At 38.6% G+C, this 19,659-nt stretch overlaps 1 protein-coding gene across 12 annotated transcripts in view; it reads left to right on the top strand.

Moving 5' to 3' along the window:
- The window catches only part of LOC139449371 (magnesium transporter NIPA2-like), a 48,498-nt gene that overhangs the window by 4,574 nt on the left and 24,265 nt on the right, over positions 1 to 19,659 (top strand). For 4 of the 12 annotated variants that reach the window (XM_071230714.1, XM_071230717.1, XM_071230716.1 and 1 more), the window contains one exon: positions 6,325 to 6,389. The exons of 2 other annotated variants lie outside the window; for them this stretch is intronic. In XM_071230714.1, coding sequence (XP_071086815.1) covers positions 6,325 to 6,389 — 65 coding nt within the window. 6 more of the 12 variants (XM_071230718.1, XM_071230713.1, XM_071230720.1 and 3 more) reach the window with 6 other exon arrangements.

The following is a 19,659-nucleotide window of genomic DNA, read 5'->3' as shown; positions in this document are numbered from 1 at the left end:
TTATCTTAATCATGTTTATTGAACAATTCATTTTTTATTTTGATACTGTTCAGGAGCTTTTTGCATTGTAATTCTAGAAATTGTTCTGAAAATGTTCTCCATGTCATTATTTGCTTTATAGAGAAACTAACTTCCATTTAGACTGACTTGTGACAAGCAAAACAGTATTTGTTTAACCTGTTTTTCTAGCTAATTCTGTCAGTTCATTCTCCCTAACACTTCAGCAAATGGCGTAGTATTAAGTTGACTCCATTAAGTGACCACTCTACATAAAAAGTGTCATTTTAAACAATTATGCAGTGAAGTTGGTAAATGAATTTTTGATCTGTAATAGGTGTAAATACCGATTTAAACAAAAAAATAAATTGATTTGACCGTTTTCACCTTCAATCTCTTACTCAAAGTTCCATCAATATTTAAGCAGAGGTAATTCATCCATGTTAAAAAAAATTAAAAATCACCTATAATTACCATTATTAAAAAAGATGTGAGAAAGCTATTTCAAAGTAGATCATGGTATTAAATGGTAATATTTTGAAATAAATTCAAATATGTTAGTTCCTTGTGTGGTGTTTATCTCAAATGTAGGTAATGGAGGTATATAGCATGTATGGCTGTTTGTTCTAGAGGCAGTTCTTCATTTGTTTGGGACTTGTCACCTGCTGGGTATTGTCAAGCCTTAAATACGTTCAGTCTAGATACAGCTTTACCCGGCACCGTGTCTGTAACAGCATGCTCAACAACACAGCAGCGCCTACCGAGCAGGTAAAACATGGCTGATGAAAAAAGCTGTCCAAAACAAGGGAGGTCACTCTCATTCTGCTTCCTGTCAGGCTGATAGCCACTGCAAATCTCTGCTTATATATATGGCTTCTTACTAGTATATTAGGTTTGTGTGTTTGTATGTGCAAATGGGTTTGATTACAGTACTCTATCATGGATTGTCATATATCGTATAATTAGATAGGGGGCATTGTTAAGTTGGTTAAACACGACCGATGCTGAGACAGTCCTGTGGGTTTGTATCCATCATTCATTAATTCATAAATTTTAATATAATCAATACTATGTATGTATGTATTATTTTAAAGTCACGATTTGTGTTAATTGTCCATGGAGAATTAAGATCCTATACCAGTATTCCTTTTGCCAGGCAAGATAAGTGTCGGGTGTGTTTAGAAGGATATTCAGTCAATTCTCGTTAATCTGACAATTGGCTCTATCCGACACTAATGATGGGAACCTATTAAATCAGTGCTCTTTAGACCCATTAATACGACAGTCTCGCACTCCGACTCTGACACACCTAATTTGTAACGAGTTACCGAAGTCACTCATTAATCAGTCTCGTTAATCCAACACCGTGATCAGCGTACTCTGCCCGCAAGTATACAACCCGTAATTTGATGCGAGACGAATCAGCTAGTAGCTGCATATTACAAAGGCTACAGAGATAAACTTGCTTAACAATGAACTATTAATGCTTTATGTAAACATAACAGGATAAATCACATGTTTAGATTACCTGAATCTCATTAGAATCAGATATAAGTTCTTGCTACAGCAGAGGACATCCCATTACAGGTCATATTAAACGCGACCATTATCAAACTTTGACCGACCAATGAAATAACTAACAGGAAGTCGACATTAGTGACTTTGAGATTTCTTGAGCTTTATAAGGGGTGGTCGGGTAGCTTAGTGGTTAAAGCGTTCGCTCGTCACGCCGAGGACCCGGGTTCGATTCCCGACATGGGTACAATGTGTGATAGGTAGTTGCCCGCTTCCAAATGGTAAAATGTCACTAGGCCTTCCTAAATGTTGCTTGTCTAGCGACCAATGAAGTTCCAGGTTAGAATTGGTCTACAGCAATCCATATTGTCGTATAAGGCGACTATGCTTATCGTAACTAATGGGATTGGGTGGTCAGACTCACTCACTTGGTTGATGCATGTCATCATTTCCAAATTGTGTAAATCTATGTTCATGATGTCCATCACTGGATTGTCTAGTCCAGACTTGATTATTTACAGACAGCCATCATATAGCTGGAATATTGCTGAGTGCAGCGATAAATTATATTTTTTAAAATGTAGTCTCGCACAAGGTTGTGCAGGGGGCTGTTTTAATTATGACTTGGTCAGGATATGTATACAGAGAGCGAGTGTGTGCAGTGTGTTCAAAGCTTCTCCAGCATGTCTGGATATAGAAATAATGGGAACAAATATAGAAATAAGAAACGTTTGAAATATTTCAAATGGTGAAGAACTGCCATGTTGTATACTAAAAGAAAATTATGACAGATTAACTTTAATATCATGAAAAGATCGGGTGGTTCTCGACTTTTTGGGGAGGGGGTAGTGAGGTAGGCTAGTGGTTAAAGTTTTTGATTCCTCACATGGGTGCAATGTGTGAAGCCCATTTCTGGTGTCCCCCATCATGATATTGCTGGAATATTGCGAAAAGCGGTGTAAAACAAAACTCACTCTCATTCACTTTTTTAGAAGTATATAAGGAGTGGGAATTAACATGGTCATATATAAGTTCACTAGTCACAGTGTTTGCTTGAACCAAATGGCATCGGGACATTTCTGTTATTTTATCAACTTCTGACAAGACATTTTTTCATATTTTTCCCAATTTTGAAGAAGATTCCTCAGGTCATTTTAGATGAATATGACCTTGAAATGAAATGATCTGAAGCCAACTAAAAACCCGGGAAGCGACTTGAGTGATGCCAGCCCGGGGATGTAACAGGTCATGGGATGAGGCTGCCATTTCAAACATGGCAGTCAATCATGAATAACTTACCCAAACAGCCTCACAATGGGCCATTAATGAGCATATGTTGAGAATCAATAGGTAATCATTTCATCATTTGTGTCCGATTAAAGCAAGAGTTTACCCAGCTGTGGTGTCAGGGGTGGCCCAGTCGTCTAATGCTTCACAATTCACTGTGCAGACTTGCTTCCTTTAGCCAGTCTAGAAACCTGGGATCAATGGTTCAAATCCTGGTTCTCCCCGATTATGTTTTCTAGGTTTGTCAGCTCCATACCTGTACTCGTGGGTTTCCCCAAAGTGGTAAACTTCTAAGACTTGCATTAATTCGGACTGTACTCCAACATCAAGCTGGCATGCTGTGATATAACTTGACTACTGTTAAAATCATAGTTAAAACACAACTCACACTATTATGCTAGTCAATTTGGTCACCATCAGAAAAGTCTTTGTGACTGTTTGAATTGGTAGGAAATGCTAAAATTCTTGATCTTGTCGACACAGGTGGTCAGTCATCTGAATCACTGAATCACTTTGAGTTGTGTCCCTTTTCCTTACCAGGATCCAGTCTGTATTTTGATCGAAAGGGTCGGCATCTATGGCCTACACCAATTTGGACTTTTCTCTTATGTGTATAAAGCTGGCTATGATACATATCATACCATTCAAAGAGGCATTAAAATCAATACACATTTTCACTTTCTAATCGGAATATCATCAATGGAATGGCCACACACTGCTTATTTAGATATGCATATATGTATGACCAGTTCATTCTCCTGCTTCCTTTGTTGTCTTGGTAACAGGTGGCATTGCTAAATTACCATTTCCAATCCACCATGATAGTTAATAATTACTGAAATATGTCTGGATAGACGTTTCTAGCTTTTCAGTCTTGAGCTATTTTCATAGTGTTCATCACCACCTGGCTGTTGAGTTGGGGTTTTGTGACGAGCAGAATCAATACCTGGACAGGTAGGACAATACTTGGGATGGAGTTTGTCGTGTTCAAGATGGGAGGCGTACTCAGTAGTCAATAAAAAGGCTGCTAATACTCTCCTGACCTGCACGACTCTGACACTCGGAGACATTTAAGTTGCACCACGACAGACACCCACAAAGTAAGATTGGTTGCAATTGTTTTGTAGATCAGGAGAATTTAGGTGTTATTTGTATTCTTGAAATGGTTGGTGTTATTGATCTTGTAGGATCTATAAAGTTGTGGGAAGTAAATAAACTCGTCATAAATTTTTACTTCGGTGATAGACGTTTTGATTTGTGAATTTCAAAATGGATGATACGGTCTGCTGACAGTTGAAGGGTCAATTTATTTCAAAATATGACAGTTTCTTGTGTGTGTAAATTTTGTCTGAGTAGTATAACCAAAGAGAAACGTAATATTCCTAATATTGATATCTGTAAGATCATCAAGGAAGTACATACAGGCAGCTGCAGACTGTTTTCAATGGTGGCGTGATCGAGAGGCGACACGGTCGACATCAACTTAATGCATATTTTTGTCTTGATATTGTGTGGACGTGTTTGTTGCTTATCGACACACGTTACAATATTCCAGCTATATGACGGCAGGTCTCATTTTTAGCAGTGTTAGTTTTTTTGTTTTGAAGTTTTGAAGTTTTGAAGTAAAGACTTCTACTTCATGTCACTCCTATATTAAGTGATAATGTTAACTTGGTGTGACTGTCAACACTTATGAGTGATCGGTTACCAGTGTTTGAAGGGGTCCTGGTGTCCTTGAGTTTTGCCCCTATTTTATTAGAATCCAGGGACACCCAAACATTTTCACCTTTGCCATTTTGGTTATGTTAGGACCCCTTGATTAAAGACTTTCAACACTGATTATATTAAAGCGTGGGAGTGCTGACTTAATAATCATACCATCTCTCTTAGTCTTGGTGATAGGTTTACTGTGTACAAACATCATGTATTCTAAGTTGTTTATGGATTGAAAATGAGGAAAATGTAACACTATTTAATTTCATAATTTGATAAAAGGATAAAAGAACAGATTCTATAGATTTTTATACATTTTTTGTGATCCACCTCGAATACAAGATGATCCAGGGTCCTGAAATGTTCAAGTCCACCAGAGGTTGTTGATAGACATCTTTTGGTGTGCCAGTGTCTCACAACATCAGTTCTAGTTGAAAACCTTGTCATGGTGGTTTCTTTCTCATTATTTCAGTGAAGATCCGGGGTAGAATAGGTCTTGAGCATGCTTGCCATTAGAGGTGACTATGCTTGTCGTAAGAGGCGACTAACGGGTTTGCTGACTTGGTTGATGCATGTCATTGTATCCCAATTGCGTTCATCGATGCTAATGATGTGAATCACTGTCATATAGCTAGAATATTGCTGGGTGTGGTGTTAAACAAGAAACAAACTTAAAAACATTATTTAGTAGTTCAATGCTATTCTGATTACATAACAAGAGAGACATAAATGGTCAAAAGTGATACAGTGATGACCAGCTCTCTGTTTTATTTACGGACCGCCTCCGTGGTCTTGTGGTAGAGCGTCCGCCCGGAGAACGGAAGTTCCAGGGTTCGATCCCCGGCCGCGTCATACCAAAGACGTTAAAAGATGGTACTTGTTGTTACCCTGCCTGGCACTTGACATTAAGGGGCTAAAACAAGGACTGGTCGGCTCGGAGTCAGTATACTGTGTCCGAGTGGGGTCTTCATGTTAAACTGCGGCATGGTATCTCAGTGAGCTAGCACTATAAATCGGCATCAGTCCGGACTAGTACAAGCAGCCACACAAACACACACACGTACATGCACGTCGCTATATAAGTGCAATAATCTTGGACGTGCCGTTAAACCACATTTCACCTCACCTCACCTTTGTTTGAAAATTAGGGCAATAAAGCTGAAAATAATATGATTAAACCTCCTATTGCCTCCTATTTTTTTACCCGTAAATGATGCTTTTTTATATTATTTCTGAACTGATAAATGATGGGCACATTATTGTAATAATACTAATATTAATACCTCAGGGTTCACTGTCGGAATTTTCAGGCATGGGCCCTTTATGTTAAAATTTCAAATAATCCAGAGGTACACCCGTACAGCACAATGTTAAAATGCCCCATTGTATTTGAAAATGTGGGCCTTTTTTTTCAGATTTAGGGGCTAAAAGCATAAGGCCCCACCCTAGAATTATCCTGATATCTGCTTTCTATGAAGTCATGTTTGGCTAGTTTTCCCCACACTAGAGTACGCATGGTAAAGACAACTGATGAACATGGCTTTGTATTCCATGATTGTTGATGGTACATTGTCTGCATGGTAATGTGTTTGTTTATCCTTGTTGTAATCATGGTAATATGTATTCAGCAGCCGCAGCAGAATAGGAATACCGTCACCAGGCTGCATCCGTTCTCCGCCTTTAGCTTTGTAGCAGCAGCAGCGGCAGCTCCAGCTCCATCAGCAACATTGTCCTCGACTGCATTGCCTGCCATGTTGCATGCTTGTGGAGTGGACGTTGTGCCGACGATCTAACACTGTGCTTGCCTTGCAGTTATGGTCATTGTGAAGGGAATGTACGGCAGCCCTGATGGGGAAATCTCATATGGCATCAAGAAGGTTGGCAGGCAGTATCACTCATTGTATTGTCTACATCACCATCTACCACACATAAACCTTGGCTTGAGTTGGTCTATTGTTAGTGAGGGCGAGTACAGTAGGAAACATCAAAATGGTATGCTGGGGCCTATTAGGGGTTGGACTAAGCACATGTCCTTCACGAGCACATGCTAAAAAAGGTAATAGTCTTGGTTCTCAGGCTCTGTCCGTATTATTTTAACGTCTGCCGCATGTTCCGGGGTTTTTTTTCCATTTAAAAAAAATATCCCAAAAAATGTTATCCAAAATAGCACACAGTTACTTCCCTTTACATGTGCAGTACTTTACTTTGCATCTCGTGTTATGACCATGGCGACAATGGGACTGTATGCTTGTTTATCAATGTTTATGTAGGGAAGCCCTTTCCTAGGTCAATCTATGGTACGCAACTGTTTATTTTGTTACATACTAGTTTGAACAAGCAAAAAAACCACCGCCAGTCTGCACTATATTTTTTCAAACGTCATTGCCTGAGAACCAATCCTTTTATTTTTTAGCTTCATAAAGCTGTAATTGTTTAGTTCCTGTGTTCAACGGAGGAATAGTGTAGGTTTGTCGTAGACAGGGATGGAACGTTATATTGAGTAAAATGTGCATGATTATATTCTAATTCAGACAAATGGAGCAAACATAGTAAAATAAAGATTTATTTATGTTAAAGTTTATGGCAATCATCTATGTATTTTAAGGCAGCCTCTCTATATAATGAATCTAAACAATACTAAACATGCATAATAAAGACTTTGTTTTGTAAAACCAAAATGTTGGTTAATAATGTCCGTTTAAATATCCAGATGTTACAAAAGTTTATGAAATTAAATGATGTGTTTCAGTGCGAAATGAAGCATAACATATATATGTATACGTATAGGCGACTATGCTTGTCTGAAGAGACGACTAACAGGACTGGGTGGTCTGGCTCACTGACTTAGTTGATGCCTGTCATCGTATCCCAATTACGTGGATCAATGGTCAGGACATCAATCACTGGATTGTCTGGTCCAGACTCGATTATTTACAGACCGCCGTCATATAGCTGGAATATTGCTAAGTGCGGTGTTAAACAACAAACCAACCAACAAACCAATTACATGGATCAATCCTCAGGACATCAATCACTAGATTGTCTGGTCCAGACTCGATTATTTACAGACCGCCGTCGTATAGGTAGAATATTGCTGAGTGAGGCGTTAAACAACAAACAAACATGGGTTATTATGGGGTTTAGAATCAAGTGCGTGGTTAGATCAGAAAGTATTTCCTATACCACAGTAGATGGGCAACAGTAACACTAGGAAGGGTCAGTTTAATCAAAATGAAGCTATAATTGTTAGTTAGGGAACAACAGGGAAGAGGTAATCTTGAAACAATTGGAAGATTGTTTAGCTTGGCGTATATTGTACTAGTCCTGTGATTCGATCCTGGTGGTAGCTGGTGATGTCAGGCAAGCACTGACACGTACAGTTGTCATCTTTGTTGTTGGTTTCTTCAGTTCCTTCTAGTTGTGTTCGCCATTCTTGTAGAACCAATATTATTTTACCTTTCCTGGAACTTTGGATCTTCATTTTCTTCTCTACCTTATAGATCACTGTAGATGTGTTCTCATGCTTTTGTAACCCGCGATTCCCACAGCATTTATGCCGATAATGTGACTCTTTGCAAGTGGAAGTACATATTCAAACAAAACTAAGGAAAACTTCAGCGTTTTTAGCCATTTTTGGTGTTTGTGACATGTGATATTGTTCATGTGCATCTGTTTTGCTTTTAGTGTAAATGCAAATTATGTTCAGTGGCATTCAAAGTCTCACCTCACACATTCCTAGAAAATATTACAAATTATAAAAAAAATAGAAAGTGAGCCATTGTTTTTGGGTTGTGAGAGACTATCATACCACTGCTCGTGGGTTTCACCGAAGTGGTAAACGTCCGAGTCCTGCATCACTTCGGCTTTCCTCCCACATTAAGCTGACAGGCCGTGATATAACTGTAATACTGTCAAAAGTGGCGTTAAACTAACTCTCTCACTCACTCTCAGAGACTATTTAATTATTCAAATATGTAAACATATGAAATGTCTTTTGTTTTGGAAATTTCACTTTAGTTTCTAGAGAATATTTTACTTGTTCTTTCAAAGATTTCCTTTTTTAAGATGTTGAAAAAACAATTGAAACACGCAGCATTTAACCAGATCAGAATTAATCAGGACATTAAGATGATTTATCATAAACAAACTGGCTCCCACAGGAGATATGCTTGGGTGAGATTAAGCGATATCTACATTGTAGATATCGATGCAATGAAATTACATCACAATTCTTTGTAGACCATGACATCACTAATGGCTCTGCTACTGGAGCTGTTAGCAGTAGTTTTTGCACTTCAGACACTGCTTATTACTGTCTACAAACTGAAAAGGTTGGAAGAAGGAAATTGGATGATAAATAAAATCTCACCCTCGTGTCTTTTGATATCAAATATATCAACTTGCGTCGATGTGTATGATATCAATAGACACACGGTGAGATTAGTTCCTTATAACCAACAAACCTCATGCATAGTTCATGTTGATTAGACCGCCTCAGTGGTCTAGTGGTAGAGCGGCCGCCCGGAGAGCGGAAGGTCCGGGGTTCGATTCCCGGACACGTTATACCAAAAGACGTTAAAAGATGGTACTTGTTGTTACCGTCTGGTGCTTGGCATTTAGGGGCTAAAACAAGGACTGGTCGGCTCGGAGTCAGTATACTGTGTCTGAGTGGGGTATTCATGTTAAACTGCGACATGGTATCTCAGTGTGCTAGCACTATAAATCTGCATTAGTCACACACACAAAAACACACACACACACACACACACACACAAACGTCGCTATATAAGTGCAATGATCTTGGACGCAACGTTAAACCCCATTTCACCTCACTTCACCTCATGTTGATAATTCGCTTGTCTTCAAAAGTCTAATCAATATCCACAATGTTGATAGCAAATCCCACCAGGGATGACTGACCTTATTATGTTCACACAAAATCAGATATATATGCTGAGTTAAAGCATCTTGTCTAGATCTCCATAGAGAGACATACATTGTGTGTATAGATCGCTAGGGATGATGTGCAATAGCGGGCTGCTGATATTCACGTGATGCTCAGGTGACCATGGTGACGGGGAGTGTTTATTGACCGAGATAAATATATAAATATTTATGTTCATGACGTAAGTTTGTGTGCTTGGTAATATTCTATTTATATATATGATACACATATTCAATCTTGTTACATCTTCTGTGATTGTTACACCTGTTGGAAAACATTTCAGTATCTGCCCTTAGTGTTTCAGATGGTGTAATGAAAGTTCACATTGATAAATAACATAATATAAGTCAGTTTCTTTTGGTATTTTAATACTTCAAGAACTTATTTCTTCTTTACTACTTGAAAGTAAAAAATTAACTGCTGATATTCTTACAAGAAGATAATTTTTTTGTCCTTGCTCTACGGTTTTTGTATGCCAAGAACAGTAAATGATAAAGAAAACAAGAAAAATATTGTACCTATATTTATTTATGTGTAAACTATGCTATGTTGTTAGAGTTGGAAATAAATTCTATTTTCACTAGTCCTCCAAAACATCATCTGCAGAGTTGCCATCTACCTAAGGGGAAAAATGATAGTCTACAAGTAAATGTCACTGGTCCTGCCTGAATTTTGCCAGTCGTGGACTACCGGTAACATATATATGTTATTTTACAAACTCTGTTTTATACATCAGTGTCTATCAAGTCTTAGTTACTAGCTGAAGAGTCACCCAATAGCTAATGCAGAGACCACATATAGTGCAGAGCATACCCGACCCAAACTTCATGTTTACTCAGTGATTTGAGTTGATGAGATGAACACACGTTAAACAGGTAGCGTGTCCTGTCCTCCAGCCACCTCACTGCACCCCCAGTTTAATGCATGGACACACCTGCTACAAACAGCGGGACATTCCATTGTCATCTTGTAGGGGTGAAGGAGTGGCAACAGACTGTGACAAGATAACCTTGGCTCGTGTGGATTAGGGGCTATCTTGGACATGCTTGGATTTAATTTCTCAATATGGTAAGATTATGATTGACAACATATTGTGAGACTGAGCAGTAAGATGAGCTGAATGGAGCTGAAACGAGCTGAAACGAGCTCAATGGAGGCTGTCAGGTAGAGGGAACTGAGGTAAATTAGGTTAGAACATTGTTCAAGTTATTGTGGACTGGGGGTATGGGAAACAGAACAATGAAAGCCATGTGGTAAGAGTTGTACACCTGACAGGTTGTAAATGTTGTCTTCTGGATTATTCCTGGTCGTTATACAGCTTGGATGACACTGACGAGGGCTTGCTTGTTGTTACATGATAAGATGACAGCCACGTCTTGCTAAGAAGTGGACAGGCCTCTTGGAAGATTGTGAAAGTTTGCCTGTAGATGTTGAAATGACAAACAGGTCGCAAAGACCGTGGACTGACATGGGGCTTAACTCAAGACTTGGGGATAGGTTGCTTAAGGAGTCCGAGCTACAGATAAGCAGTGTATTTGCGTAAAATACCCCCCAAAATATTCAAAACCCAATTACTTTCAATTAACTTGTGTACAGAAACGCATGAATTAAATGAAAAACTCGAATGTATAAAAATAGCACATGTAAATACCCAATGAAGCTTTTGCAGCATGCGTACAAAGGAGTTAATTTCCGAGACACAATTTCGAGCTAATTTACTTTCCAAGTCAAGCCTATATATTTAGAACAGTCTATACATCGAAAACATTATTTCATTTTTTTTAAATCTTAAAATGTTCACTAATTTTGTGAAAAACCCAATAGAGTGATAAATAGATGAGTGAAAAAATAATGGTTTCCCAATAAAAAATGTAATAACCCAATTAAAATCGAAACCCTAGAGTAAAAAATCAATTTTGCTATAAAAGTTCTCTGGCGCTCTGAGGAGTGATTATTATTATGGATCCATATGGATTTCTTTTGGTCTTGTGTGTGTTTGAGGGGGATCTTATGTAAAGGAAGATAACTACTTTTTAAAAAAGTCTTGATCATTTAGAAAGATATCCGTATCTTCAACTGATAGTATCACTATTTGAGGCTCAGTGATGGATATTTCACATGCTTGCTTCAGCCATAAATAATTTAAGATTTAATTATCACAAAGTCCGAATAATTTAAGATTTCGTTATCACAATGACCATGACCTGCCTTTGAATATATATTTTTTCAGTTTAAGTCTAAGAAAAAATGTTGCGTTTTTGACATTCATCAGTGTTGAAAAAGGATTAGTTTTTGCATTTTGCAACATATTTATTCATCTTATGGATATTGCTGAAGGTTTATAGAACAAAAAGGAAGGACCGGTATCAACATGGTGAACAAGACTAAAGATTCTTGCATTTCACAACGTTTAGTGTCTTTATTTCTAGATTGTTTTAATTTTCTAGAATGCTTTCAGTTCAACCATTAGTGTATGGTTTAAGGAAGGTATTAAGATGAGGAATGGATGGTAATCCTTAGGGCTGGGACGGGTAACTCGGGTACCAGGGTCGGTACTGAGTAGGGCCCGGGTACCCACAGGACTACCCAGACCCGTGTTTAGTCACAGGATATACTACTCAAAAGAAGTTTAAGAACACCCGATTCTTTCATATTACTATAGTTAATCTGTCATGGCATGTGAGATTAACCATAGTAATATGAAAGAACTGGGTGTTCTTAAACTTCTTTTGAGTAGTATATATTGTTAAATCACAAAAATCATGCATCTTCCTTCTGACTTTTCATTGAGTTGGATAAAGATATAACTTAAGTCAACTTCAGTGTATGCATGACCAGATAGTTTAATACATGTGTCTAAATACGTTTTGCCAGGGCTATGGTAAAAAAATTCACAATCGGACATTTTGTACCTATCTCTTGAGACCTACAGTGGATACCCGGGTAGGGTCGGGAAATAGCGGGGTGGGTACCCGGGTAGTAAATTTGGACTCGTCCCAGCCCTTTAATCCTCTGTCGGCATGGTTACGTCACTGTGTGATATCAGTTTCCATCCAACTGCTTTTGTTTCAGTTTGTGAATTCTGTATGACAAAAAAAGCAACCTGATATCTTTAACTAAGTAGTAACATAATGGTACATTATCTCCTGACCTGGACTTGTCTTTTAGCTGTTGTTAATTGCCTGCTATCCTAATTTTGACATATGTAGCGTGAAATGTTATTTGGCCATTGATTGCCTAAATGAATACCAAGAGAAAAAAGTGGATATATGGGTTATATGCCACTGATTGACTAAATGTGTATTGCCTACATTCCCAAAGATTGACTACCGTATTCGACGTAATAAGCGCCCCGCTCTAATAAGCGCCCACGGCGACATTTGCTCAGATATTAGCAAGTGAACAATCCCAATTAGCACCCCTTCTGATTGATCAATGTACACAAGACTTATTTATTCGAGTATAATACGCACTCATGTGTTATATGCACCCTTAATTATGGGCATTTAATTCTAGAAAAATATATCTGTCATACATAAACTTTTCAGGTTGTCAGCATAAACTACAAAATTTATCTGTTTTTTTTCCACCAAAATGACAATCTATTAAGAGCCCCCTATTTCTAATTTTGAGAGCACCCTGGGCGCTTATTGCGTCAAATACAGTATATCCCATATACCCTCAGATGGTGCCCTACAGTTAATGAATGGCTAGACAGAGGGGAATACTTAATCCTGTTGGACTGGCACTAATCTTGTTGACATATTTACTGGGTGCATTGAAAGAGATTATGGTATCACTATAGACGAGCTTGTATTGGGCTAATCCTTAAAGAGTCTAAATTGAAGTATTTGCTGAATGTTATTCCAATATAGGTCAGACAGATTTACTTAAATAAAATAGTTCAAGGCAGTCTATAAAACTATGTAGACATATCTTTTGTCCTATTGAATAGTATGTCTGGGAGATGGGATCTTGTTACCTTATTAGGCTAGTAAAGCTTTAAATCTATTAAACTGTGTAGACATAGCTTTTGTCTTATTGAATGGTATGTCTGGGAGATGGGTTCTCGTTACCTTAGGCTTGCATCTATCTAAAAAGCTATAACTGAAACTACTAATATTTTGTATCTGCATTTTTCCCCATATCCTAATATGTATTATTGCTGTTCTATTATTATATGAAATTTTGTATCAATGTTACATCATGATACATCCATTACACCCAGTTGGCTTACTAGAATGTCGATATGACCTTGCCACATGGCCAGTTACACGCTGGACCTGCTTGACTCACTCCGGGTCAGGTCAGGTCAGGTCAGGACAGTTCAGGTCTGGTCACATGGGAGTGGGTCGAAGTCAATACAGGAAGACATTCTCAGGTGGGGATGACATGTTCTCATCCTTGTTAGCGTGGATATGAAGCTTATTATTGTTATTGTTGCTGTTCCGCAGTATAGACTGTTGTCACATTTGTCCATGTGTTTCAAGGGATACAATGACAGTGAGTTTTATCTTCGACCTGTTGTTGTTTCACAACTGCGCCACTCACATTATTTCAAGACTTTCAAATTACCTAAATTTTGTTGCTTTGTTTGGTATATGAAATGTTATATATCTATTCTTCAGGTTAAATTTCTTTTTAAGTTATGACCATTGTGAGTGAGTGAGTTAAATTTTAACGTTGACCATGTGACGTAGCTGGAATATGACATTCACTCACATCAATGTTTGCGAGGAGAGCTCAGGAGACCAATCTCATTAAAATCAGATCTTAGTTCGTGTTCTTGCTAAACCAGGTTCTGAGGACGTTCCATTACAGGGCAAGTCAGTACAACCTTCAATCCGACCAGTCATGAAAGTGACAGTCGGAATGTGATTTCTGATCATGCACCCTCAAAAGAGTTAACACAGGATATTCTGAACCCCAGTTACAGGCTTTATGACAGAGTCAATACAATCAAGGCCATCTATTAGCCATTCTAAAATGTTCTTTTGTTCAATTTTCAATTTTTTTAATCAAGAATTTGTCAAAAATGTTTCAAAGCATAGTCGACTGAATGTCATTCATTCAGTTGGTTTGTCAAATTAGCAAAAAGTCCGTCTGGGGTGACCCGTAAGAGCATGTCCTCAGATCTTTGTTTATATACAGACAACAGGAGGTTAAACAGGAGGTTAAACAGGAGGTTATGTTCAGTGGAAGATTTTTATTAGTTGCACGCTGTTTGTATGTACCGACCCGTGAAGATCTGGGGTAGAATAGGTCTTCAGCAACCCATGCTTGTCGCAAAAGGCGACTAAGGGGATCTGGTGGTCAGGCTCGCTGACTTGGTTGATGCATGTCATCGATCCCAATTGCGTGGATTGATGCTCATGATATCTATCACTGGATTGTCTTGTACAGACTTGATTATTTACAGACCGCCGTCATATAGCGGGAATATTGCTGAGTGTGACGTAAAACAACAAACAAACCATGCAACCAAAAACATTGAAGTTTGACGGCTTGGCATGTTTCAAGTTACATAGACTATTATGATATGTTAATTTTTTAATATATTCGAGTAAGTAAAGTATACTGATTCAGTAGTATGACGTAGAGAAACAAACACACAGATATTATTAGGGACAAATATATCTGGATGACACCAGACAATCTGAAGAGGTCAAGGAAAGACTTTTATGAGGTCTATATTTAACCCTCATGAATGTTTATAAGCAGTTTAATGGCTGCCAAACTGTGCTTGCTTCAAAGGCTTGTAGATACTGTGATAAAACACTGGCCCAGTAGTCTAAGGCCCTGCAATTAACCCTACAGAGTCTTGTCCTTTGAGTGCACCAGAAACCTGTGATTGTTGGTTTGAATCCAAGAATTGCCCTGTATAAGTTTCTAGGTTTGTCAGCACCATATTCATGTTTGTGGGGTTTTGTAAAGTAGTAAATGTACCTGCATCACATTGGGAATTCCTCCAACATCAAGCCGACACCCTGAACCCATCCAGAACTTGTCAGAGAATGTGAAGACTCCCCAATACTGCAGCCTTCTGCATTACCCAGATGGTCAGAAGGGCTGTATTCCTGGTAGCAAACCCGGGTACTCTCCCAGTGTCAGTCAACAGATTGGGAGGTACCAAACCTAAGGCACCGAGAACAGTGGGGAGTCCGACAACTTGTTACTTGGGATGAAAGCGTGACATTTGGAAAGCGAGGTCTGCATATTTGCCATGTTTTTCCTCAATCTTGTCAATCACAATTGTGTCAAAAGGGACAGGAAATTCAATGATATAAACGTTTTCATTGGATTTATCAAAAAGGACTAGATCAGGTTTGTTGGTCTGGATACGTCTGAGGCTGTATACTGGCCTATTCCAAAGAATTTTGTAATAATCATTTTCCATGGCCCCCTCTACATATTCCGTGTCGTACCATGGAGGGACGTCTGTGTCAAAACCACAAGCATTGAAAAGATTATTATTAGTAGTAGTAGTAGTAGTATTAAGTTTTGGCGTCATTTTGAGGTAGCATTATATGGGTTGGATACCTGTTATTAACTAATCAGATATTCTCCTCTCGGTCATGCTTAGTAACGATCATGTTACATTTATCACTCGTAAACAGCTGCTTTCATGGTCCGGGACATGGATAAACAGACAACTGATTCTAGTCAATAACCTTCTCTATGTGGAGATGTAGTGGTTGTTGTTGGAAATATACAGCAGATCGAGTGCACTAGTTGGTCGAACATAGTAGACCCACACTGGTCAGGTGGCTTCAAGACCCTGGACAGTGTGCTGTAAATAGGACATATTGAAGGCCTGACAAGAGTGCTCGACCAGATATTGATGGCAGAGTGACAGCTGCTGGCCATGGATGTAGATAGGGGGACATACATCACACCACTAGACAGCTGGTGTATCAGGGAGACTGGCCCAACCGGTCATTAGGCTACGGTGGTGACAAATCTAGTAAGGCTGGGACGGGTACTCGGGACTGGTGGGTACTGAGTAGGACCCGGGTACCCACAGGACTACCCGGACCCGTGGTTAGTTACGTGATATATTGTTTAATGATAAAAATGATGCACCTTCCTACTGACTTTTCATTTAGTTGAATAAAGATATAACTTAAATCAACTTCAGTGTATGCATGACCAGATTGTTTAAAACGTGTCCAAATACGTTTTGCCTCTATGGTTACACTACGAGTCACTAATGTTTACATTTCTTTCTGACTAAGCACCATTGCTTCTGACCTTTATAGGTTTGAATAAAAATAACACTTCAGTCAATTTCAGTGTATGCATGACCAGATCGTTTTAAACATATGTTAAAATATATTTTACCAGGGCTATGCTCAAACTATTTCCAGTCGGACATTTTGTATCTATCTCTTGAGACCTGTAGCGTGTACCCGGTTAGGGTCGGGGAATAGCGGGGTGGGTACCTGGGTAGTAAATTTGGACTCGTCCCAGCCCTAAAGTCTTGTGTGTAGGTTCAGTACAGGGACACATTTACCATGTTTACCTGTCATGAATTAACCTGAATCAGTTAACTTACTTTTAAGGTGTACCTTTCTGCCTGTGAGAAGTAACAAATATTGATAGTGGTTTGCAAGTGAGCTTGATATCCCAATTGCAGACTCGATTATTTACAGACCGCCATCATATTGATAGAATATTGCTAGTGCAGCAGTAAGCAAACAAATGCTCAAGTCAGTCAGTGTATCAAATAAGTAGTGATGTTTCGTAGATCCCTTGCATAAATATGTAATATTACCCATTGAGGTGAGGACATCCATCTTGTATCTGGTGGGATTAGGTCAACATTGATTGACTGTATGCACCTTGCACAACCCAAATCCAGTTTAGATTGTCATTGTGTCATTCAATGTTAGAAATAAGCACTAAAGTACTCATGGAAATGAAAAAAACCTGTTTTGCTGGATTTAATAATCGACACAAAGCATTACATGGATGTAAATACGAAATAACAAAACAACTGGAAAAGTACTAGTTTGGTTTTGCTAGTTCTATCTCAGTGCTCAATACAAAATGTACTTTACAGGAGGTAATTTGTAGGCACTTTCAACCTTCAAAAATAAAACTAAGTCCAAATTGACATGGGAGAAACAGGCTATAGGCATTATGCAAATTAGCCTGGAAAAAAGTTATCAAAACAGCTATAGAAATAACAGCTATGTTTATGTACATAATAATAATGACATGTAAGTTGTTGTTTGAGAAGGGAATATGTTACTTTTACGTTCTGATATTTTGACGATGATTCACTATCCCACAATGCCACTCACAAATCACTAACCACTGACAAATCACATGCACGTGGGTTTAAGCACCTGTTTTCACCTGTCGTCAAGGTGTCTTAGGTCATGGACATTCACCTTGATCTACTAACACCTTGTTATGCTCCGTTTCACAATGGTCTGTTTTGTTCATATTTTTACACACGTTTACGTGTAAAAAGACATAAAAACCTTTGATATGCTGTATTTGTGCCAAAGCCCAATTAGTACTAATTGAGTTGTTTGAATATTTATATATTTTGTATATTTACTGCATTTATTTAAAATCTGAGATCGAAAAAACAGGTTTTTTTCATTTCCGTGAGTACTTTAGTCCTGTAGTCCTTTCCCATCTGCCCAATAGTTAAGGTATCCTAAGGACGAGTAGTAATTTGACATTTTTTAAGGTTTTGCTACATGTTATTATTATAAGGACTAGTGGACTAAAACTATTATTTTCTACCGCTGTAATTGAATCAGGAAGCAATGATCTACTAATTGATACAGCTGGTGAATAAGTGATGAAGATGATGATAATAGATACAAATCCTAATGTATTATATATGTATGAAGCATGTTTGCAATGTATCAGTAGTCAGCTCGATATTGACTTGCATTAATCATGGACTTATTTTAATTGTTCATTGGACTGTAAGGTAGCCAGCCTAGTTGTTAAAGCGTACACTTGTCATGACGAAGACCCTGTTTTGACTCCCAACGTGGTGTAGTATTTGAGAAGCCCATCTTATTCTGGTAAGAATTACACTCAATGTTCCTGTGGTTGATTTATGCAATCTAATATTGAAATCACGACCTATGATAAGACTGAAATGCTTCTGAGCATGTGAATGAGATGACGTCGGTATTTTAACATTTTTGGAAATCAAGTGAAACACGGTAAAGGTCACCAGCGAACCCCATTTTCATGCCTTGGACCCCAATTATAACTAAGAATCTCCCAGACTTGAAGATTTGACATTACCTATAGTAATATGGAAGAACTGAGTGTTCTTAACTTCTTTGAGGAGTATAGATAGACCATTGTAAATCTCTACCTCTATTGTGTATCCACTATGACAGCGGTCGGTTGGGTAGCCTGGTGGTTAAAGCATTCGCTCGACACGCCGAAGACTCGGGTTCGATTTCCGATATGGGTACAATGTGTGAAGCCCATTGCTGGTGTCCCCACCGTGATATTGCTGGAATATTGTCACTATGACAGCCATTTTGGTTTGAAATCACGTGCTGCTTCAAGTTGTGTCTTGACTAGGGCTGGGACGAGTCCAAATTTACTACCTGGGTACCCGATCCCCTATCACCCGTCCCTACCCGGGTACCCACTGTAGGTCTCAGGAGTTGGAACAAAATGTCTGTTTGGGTATTGTTTTATCGCAGCCCGGGTCAAAACTATTTAGATACATGTATCAATCGATCAGATCATGCGTACACTAAAGTTGGCTGAAGCTTTATCTTTACTCAGACACATCAAAAGAAATGTGTGCATCGTCAGAAAGAAAATGCGAACATTGGAGACTTGTGGTGTAACCACTGAGCTATAGTGATTTTTTGTCATTAAACAATATATCACGTGACTAACCACAGGTCCGGATAGTCCTGTGGGTAATCGGGTCCTACTCAGGACCCACCTGACCCGAGTTACCCGAGTTACCCGAGTTACCCATCCCTGTATATAAGTAAATAGTGTGCCATTTGAACTGTTGTATAACTGAGTGTCCAGATGTTGATGTCTTTAGACAAATAACCACTTTAAAATATGTACTCAAAGGAGCACAGTTGTCAGGTTGGGTAGTCAAGGTGCTTAATGAATATTACCCCAGCCACCCTAGACATAGTAAGACAGTGTTTATTCTAGACTAGGTAATTTGTGGGTCCAGGGTCAATATA

Source organism: Haliotis cracherodii, unplaced genomic scaffold (genome assembly GCF_022045235.1).
Source record: "Haliotis cracherodii isolate W230 unplaced genomic scaffold, xgHalCrac1.p SCAF_8, whole genome shotgun sequence".
Classification (NCBI taxonomy): Eukaryota; Metazoa; Mollusca; class Gastropoda; order Lepetellida; family Haliotidae; genus Haliotis; species Haliotis cracherodii.
The sequence above is the reverse complement of the archived record's forward strand: the minus strand, read 5'-3'. Positions and strand labels throughout refer to the sequence as shown.